The sequence below is a fragment of the Panthera leo genome, chromosome F3 (assembly GCF_018350215.1).
Source record: "Panthera leo isolate Ple1 chromosome F3, P.leo_Ple1_pat1.1, whole genome shotgun sequence".
Classification (NCBI taxonomy): domain Eukaryota; kingdom Metazoa; phylum Chordata; class Mammalia; order Carnivora; family Felidae; genus Panthera; species Panthera leo.
The window spans coordinates 32,191,384-32,210,100 of record NC_056696.1 but is presented as its reverse complement, the minus strand read 5'-3'; the positions used below and the strand labels follow the sequence as shown (position 1 = coordinate 32,210,100).

Here is an 18,717-nt window from a genome sequence, read left to right as displayed (position 1 = left end):
AGTCAAGTTTGATTCTCAGTATTATTTCTGAGTACCAGACAGTTTGGGGATACAATGTTAAATATTAGTACACATAAAAGAAAAATAACCATTGAGTTTATGTCCTTTTAATATTTTTGTTCACCTTTTATAATGGAAAGGATAAAACTTTATGGGATGCAAAGCATCCTGCGGGGTACATTGTTTTTAATAATACAAGTTACTTTCTCCTCTTCTTTTGTAGGAGAGGAGTCAGGTCTGAGTTGCTAGTCACTTCAGCTATCCAATCTCATTTTCAAGGGGTTGGTGAGAGAAGGCATCAGCTGTTTGTGTTCATTTATGTTGTTATCTGATTGATACGGTGACTAGAACCCGTTTCAGAGATAGAAGGGAACTCAAGAAAGAACTGTTTTCAATAAGCATATACTTATGCTTAGAAATGTCCTAGGTAAAGCTTACTAGATGCTGGGTACTTTGCATACATTAATTCGTAAATTTTTTTTAAGTTTATTTTTGAGAGAGAGAGAGAGAGAACACTAGCAGTGGAGGGGCAGGGAAAGAGAAGGAGAGGTACAGAATCCAAAGTAAGCTCCAGGTTCTGGGCTGTCAGCACAGAGCCCAACATGGGGGCTTGAACCCACAAGCCGTGACATCATGACCTGAGCCAAAGTCAGACGGTTAACTGACTTAGCCACTCAAGTGCCCCATAATTCATTAATGTTTAAATAATACTACGAAGTAGGTACTCTCATCATCGTGGCTTTTTTTTTTTTAATGTTTTATTTATTTTTGAGAGAGAGAGTGCAGGGGGAGGGAGAGGCAGAGAGAGAAGGAGACACAGAATATGAAGCAGGCTCCAGGCTCTGCACTGTCAGCACAGAGCCTGATGTAGGTAGGGCTTGAACTCATACCACGGGATAATGATCTGAGCCAATGTCGGACACTTAACTCACTGAGTCACCCAGGCAACCCTCATTATCCATGTTTTTAAAGAAGAGTTTAAGCTGAGGCACAGACAGCATAGATAAATTTCCCCAAGATGATAAAGCTAGGAAGTGGCAGAGGTTGGATTCAAACTTGGAGTCTGGCTGTATAATGGTTACACTCTTAACCATTATGCTAAAATATCTCATTTCCTATGAACATCAATCATCTCTTAAGCCTAGTTGACACATACATGATTGAAAATGGTGAAGTCTAGTTCAAGGGTTAGGAAAAGAACATTGTGAAATGCCTAATTAGGCATTCTCTACTACCAGACATGATTACTCTCCCTTATTAGCACCACCCCCCTACCCCCATATTAGAAGAGCTGTTAGTCCTCACAGTTTGGATGTCAGTTTTTGTCAGATCAGGCCCTTAATTACAGTGCTAAGAATTTTTTTGGAAACTTAACTGTTATTCTTCATAGGGAAAAATACAAAAAAAAAGTTTATATCTGTGTAAGGAGAGACATTTCAGGAAGATATTTTAATTAAGATTTTCTTTAATGCAAGAATCAAATGCAAGGAAATATGTTTAAATATTAAGCATGATGTGCTCTTAAGACTTGAGACTTATGGAAACCTTTGTTGCATTCCTTATTCTATTAAGTAGGATTTAAATTATCTTATTGTCATAATCCATTGTGAAAAAGGATCAGTGCCATGTTAAAGATTTGAAATTTAGAATACTCACTAGAAATAGCAGTAGATAAAAGGTTTCTAACACTTAGATAGCATGTCTGTTTTATTTCCATCAAGTGGCTGCCTGTTTTGCTTTTGTGTTTGTATTTTATGTGGTTAGAAATTTAATTTAGATCTTACTTTTGAAGTCTTTTTTTTAAAAAACCTGGAATTTGTTTTCATTGAATATGAATTTTTCATAATGTACTTCTAACTTGCATTTTTGTAAATTTTCAGCTTTTATTTTTGTCCTCTTTTATTAAAGATACTCCTGACAGGGATGCCTGGGTGGCTCAGTTGGGTAAGCATCCAACTTTGGCTCATGTCATGATCTCACAGTTCGTGGGATTGAGCCCCGCGTCAGGCTCTGTGCTGACAGCTCGGAGCCTGGAGCCTGCTTTGGATTCTGTGTCTCCCTGTCTCTGTGCTCTTCCCCTGCTTGCACTCTGTGTGTGTGTGTCTCTCTCTCTCAAAAATGAATAAAGATTTTTTAAAAAACCTTTTTTTGAAGACCTTTATGACAAAATGCAGTAGGTTTTGCTTTTCGATTCACTTGTAATTATGGTTTTTCTACTACTTTGGTAGTGTTCCCTCATTTCAGATTTCTCCATCCTTAATTTTTCCTTACAGTAAAACACATATATTTTTTCAACAATTTTAGCTTCATATATATCACATATATCATTCTCTAACTATAATTTGTTGATTGAATATACAGTAGTGATGTGTAATGATTCTCCAAAAATTGAAAACTACTGAACTATATTAAATTATTGTTGGATAGATAACTTCTCTAGTTTGAGATTGTAGTAGTAGTTCTTTACCCCTGGAAGTGAATGTTGTTTATTCCAAATATCTTATAACTTTATGAATGATTACAGTTGAACCTGAGAATTCTGTTAATGTTTTATGTGAACAATTTTGGAATTCTTGCCATTAGTGGTGGTAGCTATCAACACCTCATAAAAGTCAGTTATGACATATTCATACACAAGTCTTCAAGTGAGTAGGTGGCAACAATGCTTCATTTCTTGATGGTTTTAATTAACTTGAATGCACCTAGGAATTAGAAGCCAGAAAAAGACCACCAAGTAATTAAAAGACAGAACCCACGGGCATGTACTTGGCATTGGGATAGCTGTGTCAGCCTTACATCCATTCTGTGCTTAATTTACATGCAGTTCCAGTAGAGCTTGATTTTTCTGACTTTTTAGATTATAACAGATTAGAAATAAGAAACAGTAATGGCGTGCATCTACGTTAGAGGTAGACTCTCAGGTTACATTTCAACAGCATTATTAACTTTTACAGTTTTTTACTTTGTTTTCCTCTTACACAGAGTACATACTTTTATAAATATAAACTGTAATAAATGAAGTTAATGCTGAAAAAGAATAGCTGGCAGATTCACAAGGAATAAGACTAAATAAAAACCTTAAAAAGCAGGCATAAGTATTTTTAAATTATGGTAATCTTGGCCCATTTAGATATGGGGCAAAACAGAAATAAGTTACCACCTGATGTATTCTCTAGTTTTTAAAGTCAGAATTGGGGCACCTGGGTGGCTCAGTCAGTTGAGTGCCCAATTCTTGATTTCAGCTCAGGTCATAATCTTGTGGTTTGCGGGATCCAGCCCCCTGTTGGGCTGTCTGCTGACATTGTGGAGCCTGCTTGGGATACTCTCCCTCTCCCTCTGCCCCTTCCCAGCTCATGCTCTCTCTCTCTCAAAAATAAATAAACTTAAAAAAAAAAGAGTTTTTAATGATCCCTAAGTAATGTACAGAAGATCAAACCAGGTTTATTACCTGCCAAGAATTAGGGCTATATAATGTACTCAAGAAAGTTTTTTTTTTTTTTTTTTAATTTAAAGAGTGTAAACTTTATTGGGGGTAAATTGTAGTGTTTGTGAAATTTTCTTCAATTCCATAAATGAAATATTTAGTATATTTAATGTGAGCCTGTTTTCCTTCTGTTTCCCTGTACTTTCTTTGTCCTTTTGCAGGTACTATACTAAAATAGAGATAAAGCTTGCTTTGTTTATATTTATTTTGAATGTAAATAAAATCCATCATCTTTAAAGTAATCAATTTTTTCCCCAGGTGCTACAAAATACACAGATAAAGACAATGGAGGAATGCTTGTATGGTCTCCGTATCACAGTATCCCAGATACCAAATGTAAGTTTTCGGAAATTGAATGTTATGTCCATAGGGATCTATCAACCAATTCAAAATCCAACCTGTATTTGTTTTGGGTTGCTTAGATTCTCGTAAGAAAACGGTTTGCTTTTGTTTTGTTTTGTGTTTTGATGGAGGTTGTTCTATTAGAATGTTTTTCCTTTTGAAAGATAGTGGGTTGATCGTTCCAATTTGTGTCAGTCCCAGGAAGACTGAAAATACCTAGGATCTGATGGCATTGCTGCTTAAATCCTCAAGCAGGGGAGGGAGTTACTATGTAGACATCTGCACAGGCTTTTCCTCAGTATATGGAGCTGTAAAGAAATGCCTTCAAACTTCAAAGACCCCACTATCATTACCATTTTAAAGAGGAAAGGGGAAAGAACTGACTTCAGCAGCCATCAATCAGGTCATCTTTGAGCTCTCCATTTCTGGACGGAGACCTTCTGGATCATTGACCATGCACTTCTTGAATCATGGTGTGGCTTTAGACTTCAATGTGATGTAGCGGACCTGATCCTTTGCGGCACATCAGATATAGGAAACGTGCAGGTAACAAAACTAAGATACCCACCCCTCCATTCAGTTATCATTGAATTTGTTAAAACCCAAACAAAAACCACCACACAGTTATTCTTGCAGCTATAAAATAAGCTTGTCTTTTAAAAATATTTGCTAAATCTTAAAGATGTCCCATGATGGTTTATTTAGTCCCATGAAAATTAATGATGTCTTATATATCATGTGCATAAGGCTAAGCATACTTATTGATGCAATAAGAGAACTAAAAATGGAAGATCGAGTATTATGTTGCATACCTGATAATTCCTATTTGAGAGCTTTGGAATACCAACAAAAAGGTCTAGCTGGTAATCTAGGAGTTACATGCCCTTGAGGCATTCTTAACAGAAAACACAAAATTGTACATTTGGCCTGGGACTGTATACTGAGAAACCTGAAGGAGATTATCAGATTTCTCTGGTTCAGTTCTCATTACAAGCAAAGGTTTTCATTCATAAACTGAGCATCAGGGTATCAATGGCTTTTGCTGTCTTAGCAGTGTTTTATACAATGGTGCATTTCTTAGCAAAGTGGAAAACAAAATTCAGAAAGCCACCATATCCTGATTGTGTGGTATCCATGTAGAATGTCCTAGACTGAACATCTAGTGCAGTGGTTTTCAGCCCTGGAGTCGTTTTGCATTGGAGTCGTTTGGGGGAACTTTTAAAAAACAGTACTGATGTCTAGTCTCTATCTCAAACCAATTAAATCAGAATCTTTAGGGGTGGAGTCTGGACTTACTTTTTAAAAGCTTCCTCACTGATTCTATGCATAGCCCAGGTTGAAAACCACAAGTTAACTGGTATTGGTTAGCCTTCTGTTTATAGAACTGTAAGACATTTTTGTTAAAGTTAATCAGCATGTATTTAGACCTGTCTTGTGTTTTAATGCTATGTGAAGTTCTAAATGAAATATAATATTTGGGTTTTCTGCACCAATATTTGGATCCCTGCACTAGGGAACTATATAGTAGCATCCATAAAAAATAGTTGTTATTCTAACAACATTATTGTTATAATATCTTATTTATATATTAAGCTATATTATATTGACTACTAATAATAGCAAACTCATATAAAGTACCTAAAATTATGTCAGTTGTTATTCTAAGCATTTGATGTATATTAGCTCATTTAATCCTAGGAAGAAGATAGTGTTTTAAAGTGAGGAAATTAAGGTACGAAAAGGTCAAGTTAATTGCCTAAAGTCAAAAAGCTAGCAGCAAGGCTGAGAATCAAGCCCTGGTAAACTAGCTGTTCTGGGATCAGAATTCTTAACCTCTGCTTCTCCAAATACACTAAAGGAGAATTTTATATATTAAAAAATATATAATATACTCAAAAAAGGATCAAACAGGAGTGACTATATGGATTTCACATAAAACCGAGTCCTGCTGAATGTGAAATGGCAGATGTCTCAGCAATGAGGCCTTGAAATACCTAGTATATAATCATTGAAGCTGTGCTTATCTAAGTAATTCTGTTGGCTTGATTACATATGGAAGTTGAATGAAAATGGAATATTTAGACACCTTCTATATGGCCTGCAGGAAGAGCTGAAGAAAATTTAGGGATACTGAAGCACACTTAAATGTGTTGTTATTATGTATAGCTGGCAAAACCATACATAAACTGTCCTTTGTACAGTGATCAGAAAGGGGAAGGTAAAGACTTGGGCCAACTCTTACTACAAGGTGGGATCTGAAACAGCTAAGTCTCTTCAAATAAAGATTGCAACAGAAAATGAAGAAATTATCCAATATTTTACATGTATTAGGCTCTATAGACTACATACCAATTGGTCTTTTTTGTACACAAAAATACTTGTGTAATGTCATTGCATTTAGTACATACGTGCTGTATAATCATAGCTATAAATCATAGTAGGTAAAATTTTAAACCAAGTAAGCTTCTAATCCTGTTCCTAGAAGTAAAAGTCTTTTTTTTTTTTTGTAATGACTTCATGGAAAATGAATTCAGCTATTTTTTTTTACTTTGTTAAAAAATGTAGACCTGAGAAAATGAAGTAAAGAATAATTAATTATATAATATTGTTTCATTGCAGTGGATGAATATATTGCAATTGCAAAAGAGAAACATGGCTACAACGTGGAACAGGTGTGTAGAGAAATGTTCTGATATTAAAGCTTGCCTCAATACTTGCTGAATCCAAAGAATATCTCCTGGTTGTTTCTGTCCTAAGAAAGTGTAGTTGAACCAATTTTGTAGATACCACAAAAGTCCTAGCAAAGTCTGACCTTTCAGAATAAAGGATTTTGCTTTTATAAACACTATTTGTCTCAAGGACTTGAACATTTTTCTTTCATTGTTTCTGTCTGTTACTCTACTGTGAGTTCTAAAAGTATCTGAAAGCCTTTAGGATGACTCTGACAAATGTTTACCAAAAAATGGAATTGTTTATTTATTTATTTATTTATTTATTTATTTATTTATTGAGTACAGGTAATTTTCTGTGATCTTTTAATCTAAAAGACCTACAAGGTAAACTTTTTATTGAAAGAAATGTTTAAGACTTTTAAATTTTGAATAAAATAATTCATAAAGAACATTTTTAAAAATCAGATAGCTTTAAAAGGACAGGGCTCCTGGGTACCTCAGTCGATTGAGCGTCTGACTCTTGGTTTTGGCTCAGGTCATGGTCTAACGATCTCACGAGATCTCACGATCTCATGGTCCACACTGACATTTCGAGGCCTGCTTGGGATTATCTCTCCCTCTCTCTCTGCCCTTTCCTGCTCTCTCTGTCTGTCTGTCTCCCAAAATAAAGAAATAAACTTTAAAGAAAATTTAAAAAAATAAAAGATCTATATAGCAGATGGTTCATTATCTCTAATAATGAGGGAATGAAGAATATGAAAAATTAAAAATGAAATAAGAGATTTTTAAATCTCTTCAGCTAATTGTTGGAATGACCTTTATCAGAATTAATAGTAAAACAAATAAATTATTGATAACCTGTATTATTTGAGAACTAACTTTATAGTCTAACATGGTTAAATACTAAGAAATCATTTCTGTGAAATCGAGATGTTTATCTAAATGTAGTTACCTTTTTTATGAATTTTGAAGCCTTTGATTATATATTTTGTTTTTAATTCTTGACTTTTTGTTTAATGTTTGAGGCATTAATCCTTGAAAATGTGACAGCACATATGTTAATTTTCTTATTCATTTTAAAGGAGTATTACCAAAGTACAAAAATTAATTTTAAAACTCATTATTTAAAAAGTTGCTATATCTCTTCTTAAAAAATGAAATGTGTTAGTACCTTATAGTAAAGGTAAAGGTCTGTGACTTACTTTAATCATAGAAGGGAAAGTTGTGCAATAGTTAGAAATTACCCATTTCATGCTTTCTTATGATTTGGTAAACAAGTCATTGGAGTTATTAATATGCCTCATAAAAATTTTTTGTGTATATTATGATAATGAAGAACTTTAAGAAATATATATGGTAAATAATAAGGTTGCAATTGAGGTACTCCTTGGAACTATTGAGCCGGTGATATACTTTTAAAAGGTTAATACTTAAAACATGACTATGTTTTGACTGAGCACTTCTAGTTTTGTGTTATGATTGATAGTTTCATTCCCGTATTTACTAGATATTTTTCCTTATAGCATGTTTTTCTCTACACATTGACAAATGAGTAAATGTGGGTCAGAGTCTTGATATGAGCCTACAAACCTGCTTTAGTAATTATAGTCACTCTCCTCAGCTCACTGTTTTTCCTAGATTATGCAGCAAATGTGGTATGTAAGAACATTCACTGTTCTGAGGCCCTGTTTTAAAAGAAATAAATAAATGAGGTCTGCTACCTGGGCATCCTTGATTAAAAGCCCCAAACTGTGAGTGTATTTTCAGTTGAAGTATTAGGCTTAAGATTTTAACCTAATTTGTGTTTAACTCTCTTAAGTGTGATGGAACATAAGTCCATTAAAACCAAAGGGGAATGATTTCTCTTCAAAGGCACTTGGCATGTTGTTCTGGCATAAACATAACATTGAGAAGTCCCTTGCTGATCTCCCTAATTTCACTCCCTTTCCGGATGAGTGGACAGTGGAAGATAAAGTCCTGTTTGAACAAGCCTTTAGTTTTCATGGGAAAAGCTTTCACAGGATTCAGCAAATGGTATGGTAATTTTGGTTTTACTGTGTTTCATACCTGAAAGATATCTTATGCTATGATTAAACACTTTCTGATTATTAAATACAAAAAAGTTTTCAGTCTAATTTCCATTTTTAAAAATATCTGACATTTAAAATACCTATATACTTGCTTATGGTCCTATTTTCTACAGCCATTCTAAAGCATGACAGTTAATGTGCTATTTCATTATAAGTCATGTTTTGTTTTGGCTTAAATATATGTGTAATAGAGTTATTAAATGTGCTTGTTCTAGGGAAAAAATCATAATTTCAATTTTATTTTTAAATGTTTCATTTTTTAACATTAGGACTTTATTTTCTAATTTATATTCCTTTGGATATGAAAATCAATTTTTAAAGTTCTGTATTTCAATATTGCACAGGTGCTGTTGCTTTTTTTTAAGGAGAAAAACGCTTTATTTCTATTTTTTAAATTTTTAGTATGGTGTCAAAATAATATAAACCTGAGAAGTTGCTGCATTAATGGATGAATGGATGAAAAATTATATAATGTTTACAAATATATATAAGTGTGTTCCATTAACTGAAGAGAGCCTTTTTGATTGGGAGTGCGTATCCTTGTTTGCTAGGATGACAAATCAGTGCATGATCGTTAGTCATTTTAATACCCAAAGACTTTATTTGGCAGCTAAAGTCTGTTTGTATTATTTATCATCTTAAAACCTGGATTTAAAACAAAATGATTAAAAGAATTCATTGTTAAGAATTGAATAGCTTTTCTTGAAAACATTAATGATAAGTGACAGAAGCCAGATATAAAAGGTCACATATTGTATGATTCCATTTATATGAAAGGTCCAAAATAGGAAAATCCATAGAGACGGGAAGTAGATTACTAGTTGCCAGAGACTGGGATAAGAGAAGACCAAGGAGTAACTGCTAATGGGTATGGGGTTTCTTTTTGAAGTTATGGAAATGTCTGGAATTGAAGAGTGATGGTTGCATAACTTAGCAAATATACTAGAAACCACTGAATTGTAAACTTTAAATGGGTGAATTTCCTGGTATATTAATTATGTATCAATTTAAAAATTCCAATTTATAGAGGAGGGAAAAAGTAACTCTTTAAGGGAAATATGTATGAAATGCTAACATCAGACTGGGGGACATCTAGGTGCATTGTTACCATGTTAGTTTGTGACATTCTTCTCTCCCCTCCCCCCTCAGAACAAATAGGAATAGTCATTCAGAAATGTCAGTGACACAGGTGTGACGGTTTCCTGTGACTGTAACAGCACTTTTTAGTTCTATAATTCATAAAGGTACCCATGAAAATATTTTTCATCTATCACTTTAAGTATCAAAGAATAATATCAGAAATATTATTCATTCTGTTAATCAGTTTATGAATTAAACTTGCTGATATTGACATGATTTTTTTTTCAAGCTTCCAGATAAGACAATTGCTAGCCTTGTAAAATATTACTATTCCTGGAAAAAAACCCGATCTAGGACAAGCTTGATGGATCGCCAGGCTCGTAAACTAGCCAATAGACATAATCAGGGTGACAGGTAGGTTGGATGCTTTTATATAGTTATATTGCTAGGGACATTGGATTGGATTGCTTACATTTCCCAAGGCAGAAAAATTATCACAACACATTGTAAATACTTTTTAACCTTACATTCATGTTTCTGCTCTGACAGGAAGAGTTGAGTGATCAGAAGTCTTAAGAACAAGAACTTTCTGCAACTCTTTCACTGTTAGTCATAGCCAGCAAACTTGCAGCTGAGTTATATTGGAGCTGTGTTTAACTGTACTCATGATGGCTTTCTTTTAGTATTGCTGTATTCAATACATATTTTAGAATACATTAAGAAGTGTATTCTCTAGAACATGGCTTGCCTGAGTACAGTAACCTGAGTAATTGAAATCCACATTATTTCACCACTTTCTGGTGATATAAAATCATTTTGCTTCCTGGTGTTTGTCTTTATCCTCCAACTGGAGAACTGAAATCATGAGTATTATATCAAATTAATATATGTGTTCTCTTTCCCAATGATACTCTTTCTAAATATTTTTCCTATTGGGTCTCTGCTTTTTAGGTAGAAATGTTTGCTAAAATGATTATATGTGCCCAAAAGGATCAATGTTTCCAAATACTACAGAAATTTAAATTATAGAAGCTCATCTTCCCAAAGACAGCTCATGTTTTGTTGGGGAATATTTAGTGAGATTATTGGCTAGGTGTATTGCAATTTGATAAGAGCCCTGGAATAGAATAAAAATGGAATTAAGTTTACTGATCTTTGTTTCTTCTCAGCGATGATGATGTGGAAGAAACACACCCAATGGATGGAAATGATAGTGATTATGATCCAAAAAAAGAAGCCAAGAAAGAGGTAATGATGATCATTAGAGTGCTTATAGTTGTTCTACAAATCCATGCAAAAAAGAATGAATCGTATTTCATGTTAAGGAAAACATTTTTATATAATGGCATAGGAAGTAGTAAGTTTCAGTGTTAGAGGTTTTTGAAAAAAAAAAAGTAATATCTAGAACTCCTAGTTAGCCAATAGTTTAAATAATTGTTGGCAGGGGGGGACACCTTGTGGCTCGGTCAGTTAAGCATGCCACTCTTGGTTTTGGCTCAGGTCATGATCTTGTGGTGGTGAAATCGAGCCCTGCGTCAGGCTCTGTGCTGGCAGCAAGGAGCCTGCTTGGGATTCTCTCTCTCCTGCTCTCTGCCCCTCCTCTGTGCACACTCTCTTACAATAAGTAAATTAAAAAAAAAAAAAATTGCTGGGTTATCTCATCCACTTAGAAGTGTAAAAGCCCTGCCACAATCCCTAGTCTTTAATCCAGAGAAAAGAAAACCACCCTCAGATGATATAATATGAGTATAGTATAGCGTAAAATTATGCTTTCTGGTTTTGTTACACAGTTTTTCTTGAAAATACTTTTTTTGTTCCATGTTATAGCAAATTAGAAATTACAGATCTTTCTCAGTCTATAATGGGGTTACATCCCAATAAACTCATCGTAAGTTGAAAATATTGAAGTCAAAAATGAAATTTAATACACCTGATCTAGCGAACAGTATCCCTTAGCCTAGCCTAACTTAAACATGCTCAGAACATACATTAGCCTACAGTTGGGCAAAATTATCTAGTACAGAGCCTATTTTATAATATAGTGTTGAATATTTCATGTAATTGAATACTGTACCAAAAGGACAAAATAGAATGGCTGTCAGTGAATCAGTTGTTTACCCTCGTGATTGCGTGGGTGGCTGGGAGCTGCAGCTCACTGCCACTGCCCGGCATCACGAGAGAGCATCATACTGCGTATTACTAGCTCGGGAAAAGGAGCATCCGAAGTCCAGTTTTTGTTGAATGCCTGTGGCTTTCACACCATCGTAAAGTTGAAAAATTGTAACTGGAACCATCATAAATTGGGGACTGTCTGTAGTAGTGGTATACTGATAGCAGTGAAACTTAAAAGCGGCCTCAAAGGAAGAGATGGAAGAATCCCCAGCTAGAAAAGCACCCATATTCCTCAAAATGATAATAATGATGACTTAAAGTTACTAAGCAAAGGCTAAATTGTTATACACACTCATTTATAAAAGCAAGGAATTATGTAATGGTACAAAATAGACCCAATATTGAAGGGTAAAAGATTGTGTTATAGACAGTTGTGGAATGGTGAAACTGAAATTGGGAGACAGAATGTGACCTCATCCTGTTTAATGACCCCTATTCCTCTTAAGGAACTCACTGCCGTGGCCTATCCTGGCCCTTGGCCATCATCTTAATTTTTTTTTTTTTTTTAACGTTTATTTATTTTTGAGACAGAGAGAGACAGAGCATGAACGGGGGAGGGTCAGAGAGAGAGGGAGACACAGAATCTGAAACGGGCTCCAGGCTCTGAGCCGTCAGCACAGAGCCCGACGCGGGGCTCGAACTCACGGACCGCGAGATCGTGACCTGAGCCGAAGTCAGCCGCTTAACCGACTGAGCCACCCAGGCGCCCCCCTTGGCCATCATCTTAAATTCTCATCAGTGACAACTTAAGGATCCTACTCTTGCCTCAATTTGATATGTAACTAATTTTCTTACTACTGCTAAATGTTTTCAAATTACTTGATTCCTTAATTTTTTTCCAAGTCTGCCTTGTTTCCCTGAGCTATAGACCCAAGGATCAACTACTTAAATTGCTCTCTTCCTAGTATCTTTAAGTCCCCATGTCCCTGTTTTGCATACCTTCCCTAACCCTGTAAACCCACACTGCTTCATCAGTTGCTGTTCTTGGTCTGAGAGGCACAGCAGGAGAACATGGCACAATCATGTAAATTGTTGCTACTTAGAAAAAATAGCTTCAGGTCTCTGTGTAGTCCTTAATGCCTGTTTTTAACCTCTCAGCCTCCAGGTTTTCCATTGGTAAAATGAAAATAAGAATTGTTCTGGGAATCAGAGAGGTAATATGTATAGAATCACTTAGAGTACCCAGGACATAATAAATCCTGAATAAAAGTTGCTGGTTTTCTGTATACATCATCTACCGCTTCTCCCCCGCCCAAAATCTTAGCAGAGAACTTCACCTACTCCACAGAGAAAATATCAAGCAGGAGCTCCCTTACATTCCAGCAAAGTTTTTGAAGTCAGGGACTGAGTTACATTGTGTATCTTGTATCTCCTAGCACGTTACACAGTACTCATTGTCCACTTCTTTGTCAGTATTTGAGGTGATCAGACTTTAAAAAAATGTTACAGATCTGTCAGTATGAAATGATATCAGGAACATTTACTGAATGAAGTCTGCCTAAATGCCTGTCTCACACAGTAACAAAGGTCCCTTCCCTTGTGCTATATAATTCCATTGCTTGTTTGATCCCGTCTATCCTTTCATGTCACATCTAGAACTTTTCCCATTAGTTATCCCTCTCTATGCCATATTTTCAGCCTTTTCTCTTTTTTTTTTAAATTTTTTTAATGTTTATTTTTGAGAGAGAGCGTGAGTGGAGAAGAGGCAGAGAGAGAGGGAGACACAGAATCTGAAGCAGGCTCCAGGCTCTGAGCTGTCAACACAGAGCCCAATGTGGGGCTCGAACTCACGAGCTGTGAGATCATGACCTGAGCTGAATGAACTCTGATGCTCAACCAACTGAGCCACCCAGATGCCCCTCAGCTTTTTCATTGCAGTTCAAAAGTATATCCAGGTCTTCTGTTTAAAAGCATAACTATCTTGGGGTGCCTGGGTGACTCTGTTGGTTGGTTAAGAATCTGACTCTTGATTTCAGCTCAGGTCACAATTTTGAGGTCATGAGATCGAGCCCCACCACAACCACACCCCACATCAGACTCTGTACTGAGTGTGGAGCCTGCTTTGGATTCTCTCTCTCTCTCTCTCTCTCTCTCTCTCTCTCTCTCTCTCCTGCTCTTCTCCCCTGCTTGTGTGCACTCGCTCGCTCGCTCTCACTAAAGTAAAAAATAATAGAAAAGCATAAGTATCTCTCTACTAGTCTAGAAGAAACTCTCCTCCTTAATACTACTTCACTCTTGACATTGCTTCAGTCAGGCTTCTGTCTTTTCACTTCACTGAAACTATGGACAGAGGTCATCAGTGACCTAACTGCCATATCCAGTGATTGATTGTTCATTGTATTCTACTTGTGCTTTCTTTATCATTTCAAGTAACTCACCCCTCCCTTCTTCCTGAAAATCTGTTCTTTGATTTTTGTAACACGATTCCGCGATTCTTGTCTACGTTTTAAACTGTTGTGTCTCAATTTTGGTGACTTTTTTTCTTTTTCAGTTACTATTTTAAACTATACTATTCTATACTTTCTCAATTCTGTTTGTTTTGTCATTGTTTTTAATTTTTTTCTTTCAAGTATAAATTTTGTCCTTTTCTTTATGTTGTATGCCATTGCCTTATTTTCAGGTTTTCATCTCTTTGAATTACTGGAATGTTCTGTCTTCTCTCCTTGCTTCCAGACTCTTCCCACCACCCCTTCCAGTCTGTTCTTTAACCCTATTACTGAAGCAATCTTTTGAAAACCAAATTTACTGCTGGCAACCTTTTCATGGCTTTGTAGGATTAGGATAAAACACAAAGCTCTCCAGTGAGGCATTCCCTACCCCACCCCACATATTTCAAATTACTAGCAGTGTTTTTAGATAAGTTTTTTAGTTCCCTGGCTTTTGTCCTGTGGTTATGTTGGTTCTCTCTTTTTCTGGAATTCTCTTTCTTCCCAAACCTGCCTAGCTCTGCTGATAGCTCAGAGCCTGGAACCTGTTTCAGATTCTGTGTCTCCCTCTCTCTCTGCCCCTCCCCCCCACATGCTCTGTCTCTCTCAAAAAATAAACACTTAAAAAAAATTTTTTTTAAAGCGTTCTTTTGGAACAGAGCTTCTCAGGTTTAGCAGGTTTTAATATTGCAACCATAAGGGGCATGTAGAAATTATGGAGGGTTTTCGCTATTACGATGATTGTAGAGCACTGCCGGTATGTGGTGGGAAAGGCATGCCCACCAGCTCTCCTGCAATGCACAGCACAGATTTTTCCCACCAAAATGCCACCAGTGACTTGACGGAGTAAGTAATACCCTAGCAGTATTTGGAATGGAATTATTCTAGGGTATAACCATGTTCAACTTTACTGGGTAATGGCAAACCATTTTCCACATTTGATGTACAGTCAACCCTTGAACAACATGGGTTTTGAACTCTGTGGGTCCACTTACATGCAGATGTTTTCAATAAATCCAGTACTGTAAGGTTTATTTTCTTCATAACATTTTCTTTTTTCTAGCCAAGTTTATTTTAAGAATGCAGTGTATAACATATACAACATACAAAACATGTGTTAATTGTATTGTCAATAAGGCTCTGGTCAACAGTAGGCTATTAGTAGTAGTTAAGTTTTGGGGGAGTTAAAGGTTACATACAGATTTTCGACTACAAGGAAGGTCAGTGCACCCATCCCCTACATTGTTCAAGTTCAGTTGTATTTCTTTTGGGCCATAGGGTACTTATTAGCCACTTGCCAATATGTGACATAATCACTTATAAAATGTTACAGATATGGTAATATGAAATGGTGTTGTCTTCTCAATTTCATCAGATTACTAATGACACTGAATATTTTTCTGTCTATTGTGTCTTTTTTAGAAAAAATGCTATTTGTGTTTGTTTTTTATCTTCTTTTCTGTTGGGTTTTTGTCTTTTAAGACAGAATATGAAAGTTTTCTTTCATATTGAATTCTTTATGTATTTTGGATACTAATCCTTTAGTTAAGCATGTTGCAATATCTTTTAGCAGTTTGTGGTTTATCTTTTAACTCTCTTTACATGTTTTGGTGAACACCTATTTTGTCAGAAGCGTGTAAATATTCAAATTTCAATGTTCGTTTATATTCTTCAAATTTTAAAGTTTTGCTTTTTACACTTAAGTCCTTGATCTGTTAGTAATTTAGTTTTGTTCATGTTGTGAGGTAGAAATCCATTGTTATTTTTGTTTTCTAATATAGAAGTGAGTTTATCTCTTTTAATTGGTCTGCAGTGTCAGCTTTATCATATATGAGGTTTTGTATATACATGGCTGTCTAGTCTGCTCCTCTTGTCACTTAAATATACCCCGTCCCACAATGTCTTAATTACTATATCTTTATAATAAGTCTTGTTAGCTGATAGATTAAGTCCCACTGCTTGGTATTCAGATCCTCTGTGTTCCTCTCTCTCTTTTTGCCTCTCCCCTGCTTTTGTGCAGGATCTCAATCTCTCTCAAAACTAAATAAAACAAAAAGAGTAAGTTCTTTGACTTTTGCTCTTGAGGCTTAACAATTCCTAGAAAAGCCATATTAGATATTCCTTTGAATCTACATATAGAAGTGGAGATATACAAATAGGGAGAGATGAAACTTTTGTGTAATTTATTTGTAGATAAGTTTACATTTCCTACAAAGGTATTTATGTTATCTGAAAATGATAGCAGTTTTATTTCTTTTCAATTCTTACCTACCTTTTAATTTCTTCCCTTATTGAACTGGCTAGGTTCACCATTATTATGTTGAAAAGAACATTATGATAACAAATGTTTTTACCTTATTCCTAATTGTAGAGGGCATGGTTTTTATGTTTCAGCATCGACTAGAGTATAATTGAAGGTTTTCGACTTGCTCACATGACTGGTAGTTGATATGCTAGCTGTCAGCTGGCATTCCTCTCTAGCCTGATGGCCCGTGAGTGATCTGAGTGATCTGGCTTTTTACCATGGGCTTGTTTTCTCCAAAGCATTCATCCCAAAAGCACTAAGTGGAAGCTACCCAGCCATTTCTGGCCTAGCCTTGGAAGTTATTCAGCATCACTTCTGTGGGTTATAAGTGAGTTACTGAAGTTGATCCAGAATCGAGGGGAGAGGATATAGATCCCCACTTCTCAGTGACTGGAATGTTGAGAATTTTGATGACATGTTTTGAAACCTCCAGGTTTAGAATATGGGATTTTCAGAAATGTTTTTCCTTATGTGCTTGAGAAGAATATATACCCTTTTGGTTACAGGATTCTGTCTGTGTCTATTAATTGTAGCTTGTCCGTTCTGTGCTTGAAGTCTATGTTCTCTTACTGCTTGCTTCCTTGCTAGCATGGTTTTTGTTATCTGCTTACTGATCAATTAATTGAGAAGTGATGTTTTTGTGATATTTTATGTTTTGAAGCTATTATTAGGTGCATAGAAGTCTAGAATTATTTTATCTTGCTGTTGAATTGAGCCTTTTATCAATATGTAATGACCCTTTCATCTCTTGTAATGTGTTCTGCTTTAAAGATTATTTTGCCTGGTATCTTTCATTTATTAAGTATTTACCTGGTATATCTCTATTATTTTCTTTCAGCATTTCAACAGTGTCCTCTGTGAATCACTGATCTATGTGTATTTTTGTTCTTACCTTTTGTCTTGTTTTTTCTAGTTTTGTTTCTCTTCCTTCATGGCTTGTTTTTTTTTTGTTTGTTTGTTTTTTTGGCATTAAGACTGCAATTTCTGTTCCATTTTTTTTAGTCTCTGCTAGTTTGGGATGTTTCTATATTTCTATTCTTATTGTGTACCCTGGAAAATTTTCCTGCATGTTTAACTAGGTGGAGGCTTTTTTGGTTTTTGTTTTTTGAAATAGGCTACACACTCAGTGTGAAGCCCAATGCAGGGCTTGAACTCAAGACCCTGAGATCAAGACCTGGGCTGAGACCAAGAGTCAGACGCTTAACTGACTGAGCCACCCAGACACTCTCCTGCATATTTAACTTAAAATCTAAATTAATGACTTTTTGATTAATACAAGGCCCTTAGAATGCTTTGACTTCATTCACTACCCTCCTCATTTATATGCTATTTTTGTCTAATTTAAGTTACATCTTGTTTTTTAAAATCTCATATAGTTGTTCTTTATTTACATTTATACACGTGTTTAAAATTTACTCATTATTCTTTCTTGAATTTTAGACATTTCTTCAAAAATCATTTCCCCTTGTCCTGAAGTGTATGTATCTTCTACAAGTTAAATTTGTGAGAATCTGTTACTTATAAACACAGTTAGTTTTGGTATGTCTACAATGTCTATATCTCTCTTGTTCTTGAAACCCTGGTTTTGCTGGGATTAGACTCCTAGGTTGACAGTTAATTATTTGAATATAATATTCTACTGCTTCTCATTTCTATTGTTCCTGCAGAGAAGTCTGCTGTCAGGCTAATTATCATTCCTTTGGAGGTAATTTGTCTTTTTCTCTGTCTTTATGGTCTCTTCTTTGTCTTTTTTTTTTTTTTTTTTTTTTTTTTTTTTTTTTTTTTTAAGTTTATTTTGAGAGAGAGAGAGAGAACACGGGCACGTGTGTGGTATGGGAGAAGGCAGAGAGAGAAATCCCAAGCAGGCTCCACACCACCAGTACGGAGCCTGATGTGGGGCTCAAACTCACACTGTGAGATCATGACCTGAGCTGAAGTCGGATGCTTAACTGACTGAGCCACACAGGCACACGTCTACTTTGTCTTTAACGGTGTTTCACTTTTTTTTTTTTTTAATGTTTATTTTTGAGAGAGAGACAGAGTGTGAGCAGGGAGGGTCAGACAGAGAGAGGGAGACATAGATCCAAAGCAGGCTCCAGGCTTTGAGCTGTCAGCACAGAGCTTGACGCGGAGCTCGAACTTGTCA

The 18,717-nt window shown here is 35.6% G+C and overlaps 1 protein-coding gene across 4 annotated transcripts in view; it reads left to right on the top strand.

The window, feature by feature from the left end:
- Window positions 1–18,717, top strand: part of RCOR3 (REST corepressor 3) — a 52,019-nt gene that overhangs the window by 5,994 nt on the left and 27,308 nt on the right. For 3 of the 4 annotated variants that reach the window (XM_042924568.1, XM_042924567.1, XM_042924570.1), the window contains exons 3-7: window positions 3,743–3,820; window positions 6,446–6,498; window positions 8,371–8,532; window positions 9,958–10,082; window positions 10,838–10,916. In XM_042924568.1, coding sequence (XP_042780502.1) covers window positions 3,743–3,820; window positions 6,446–6,498; window positions 8,371–8,532; window positions 9,958–10,082; window positions 10,838–10,916 — 497 coding nt within the window. Of the gene's footprint in view, window positions 1–3,742; window positions 3,821–4,189; window positions 4,373–6,445; window positions 6,499–8,370; window positions 8,533–9,957; window positions 10,083–10,837; window positions 10,917–18,717 lie in introns of those variants that run through there. The other variant, XM_042924571.1, reaches the window with a different exon arrangement.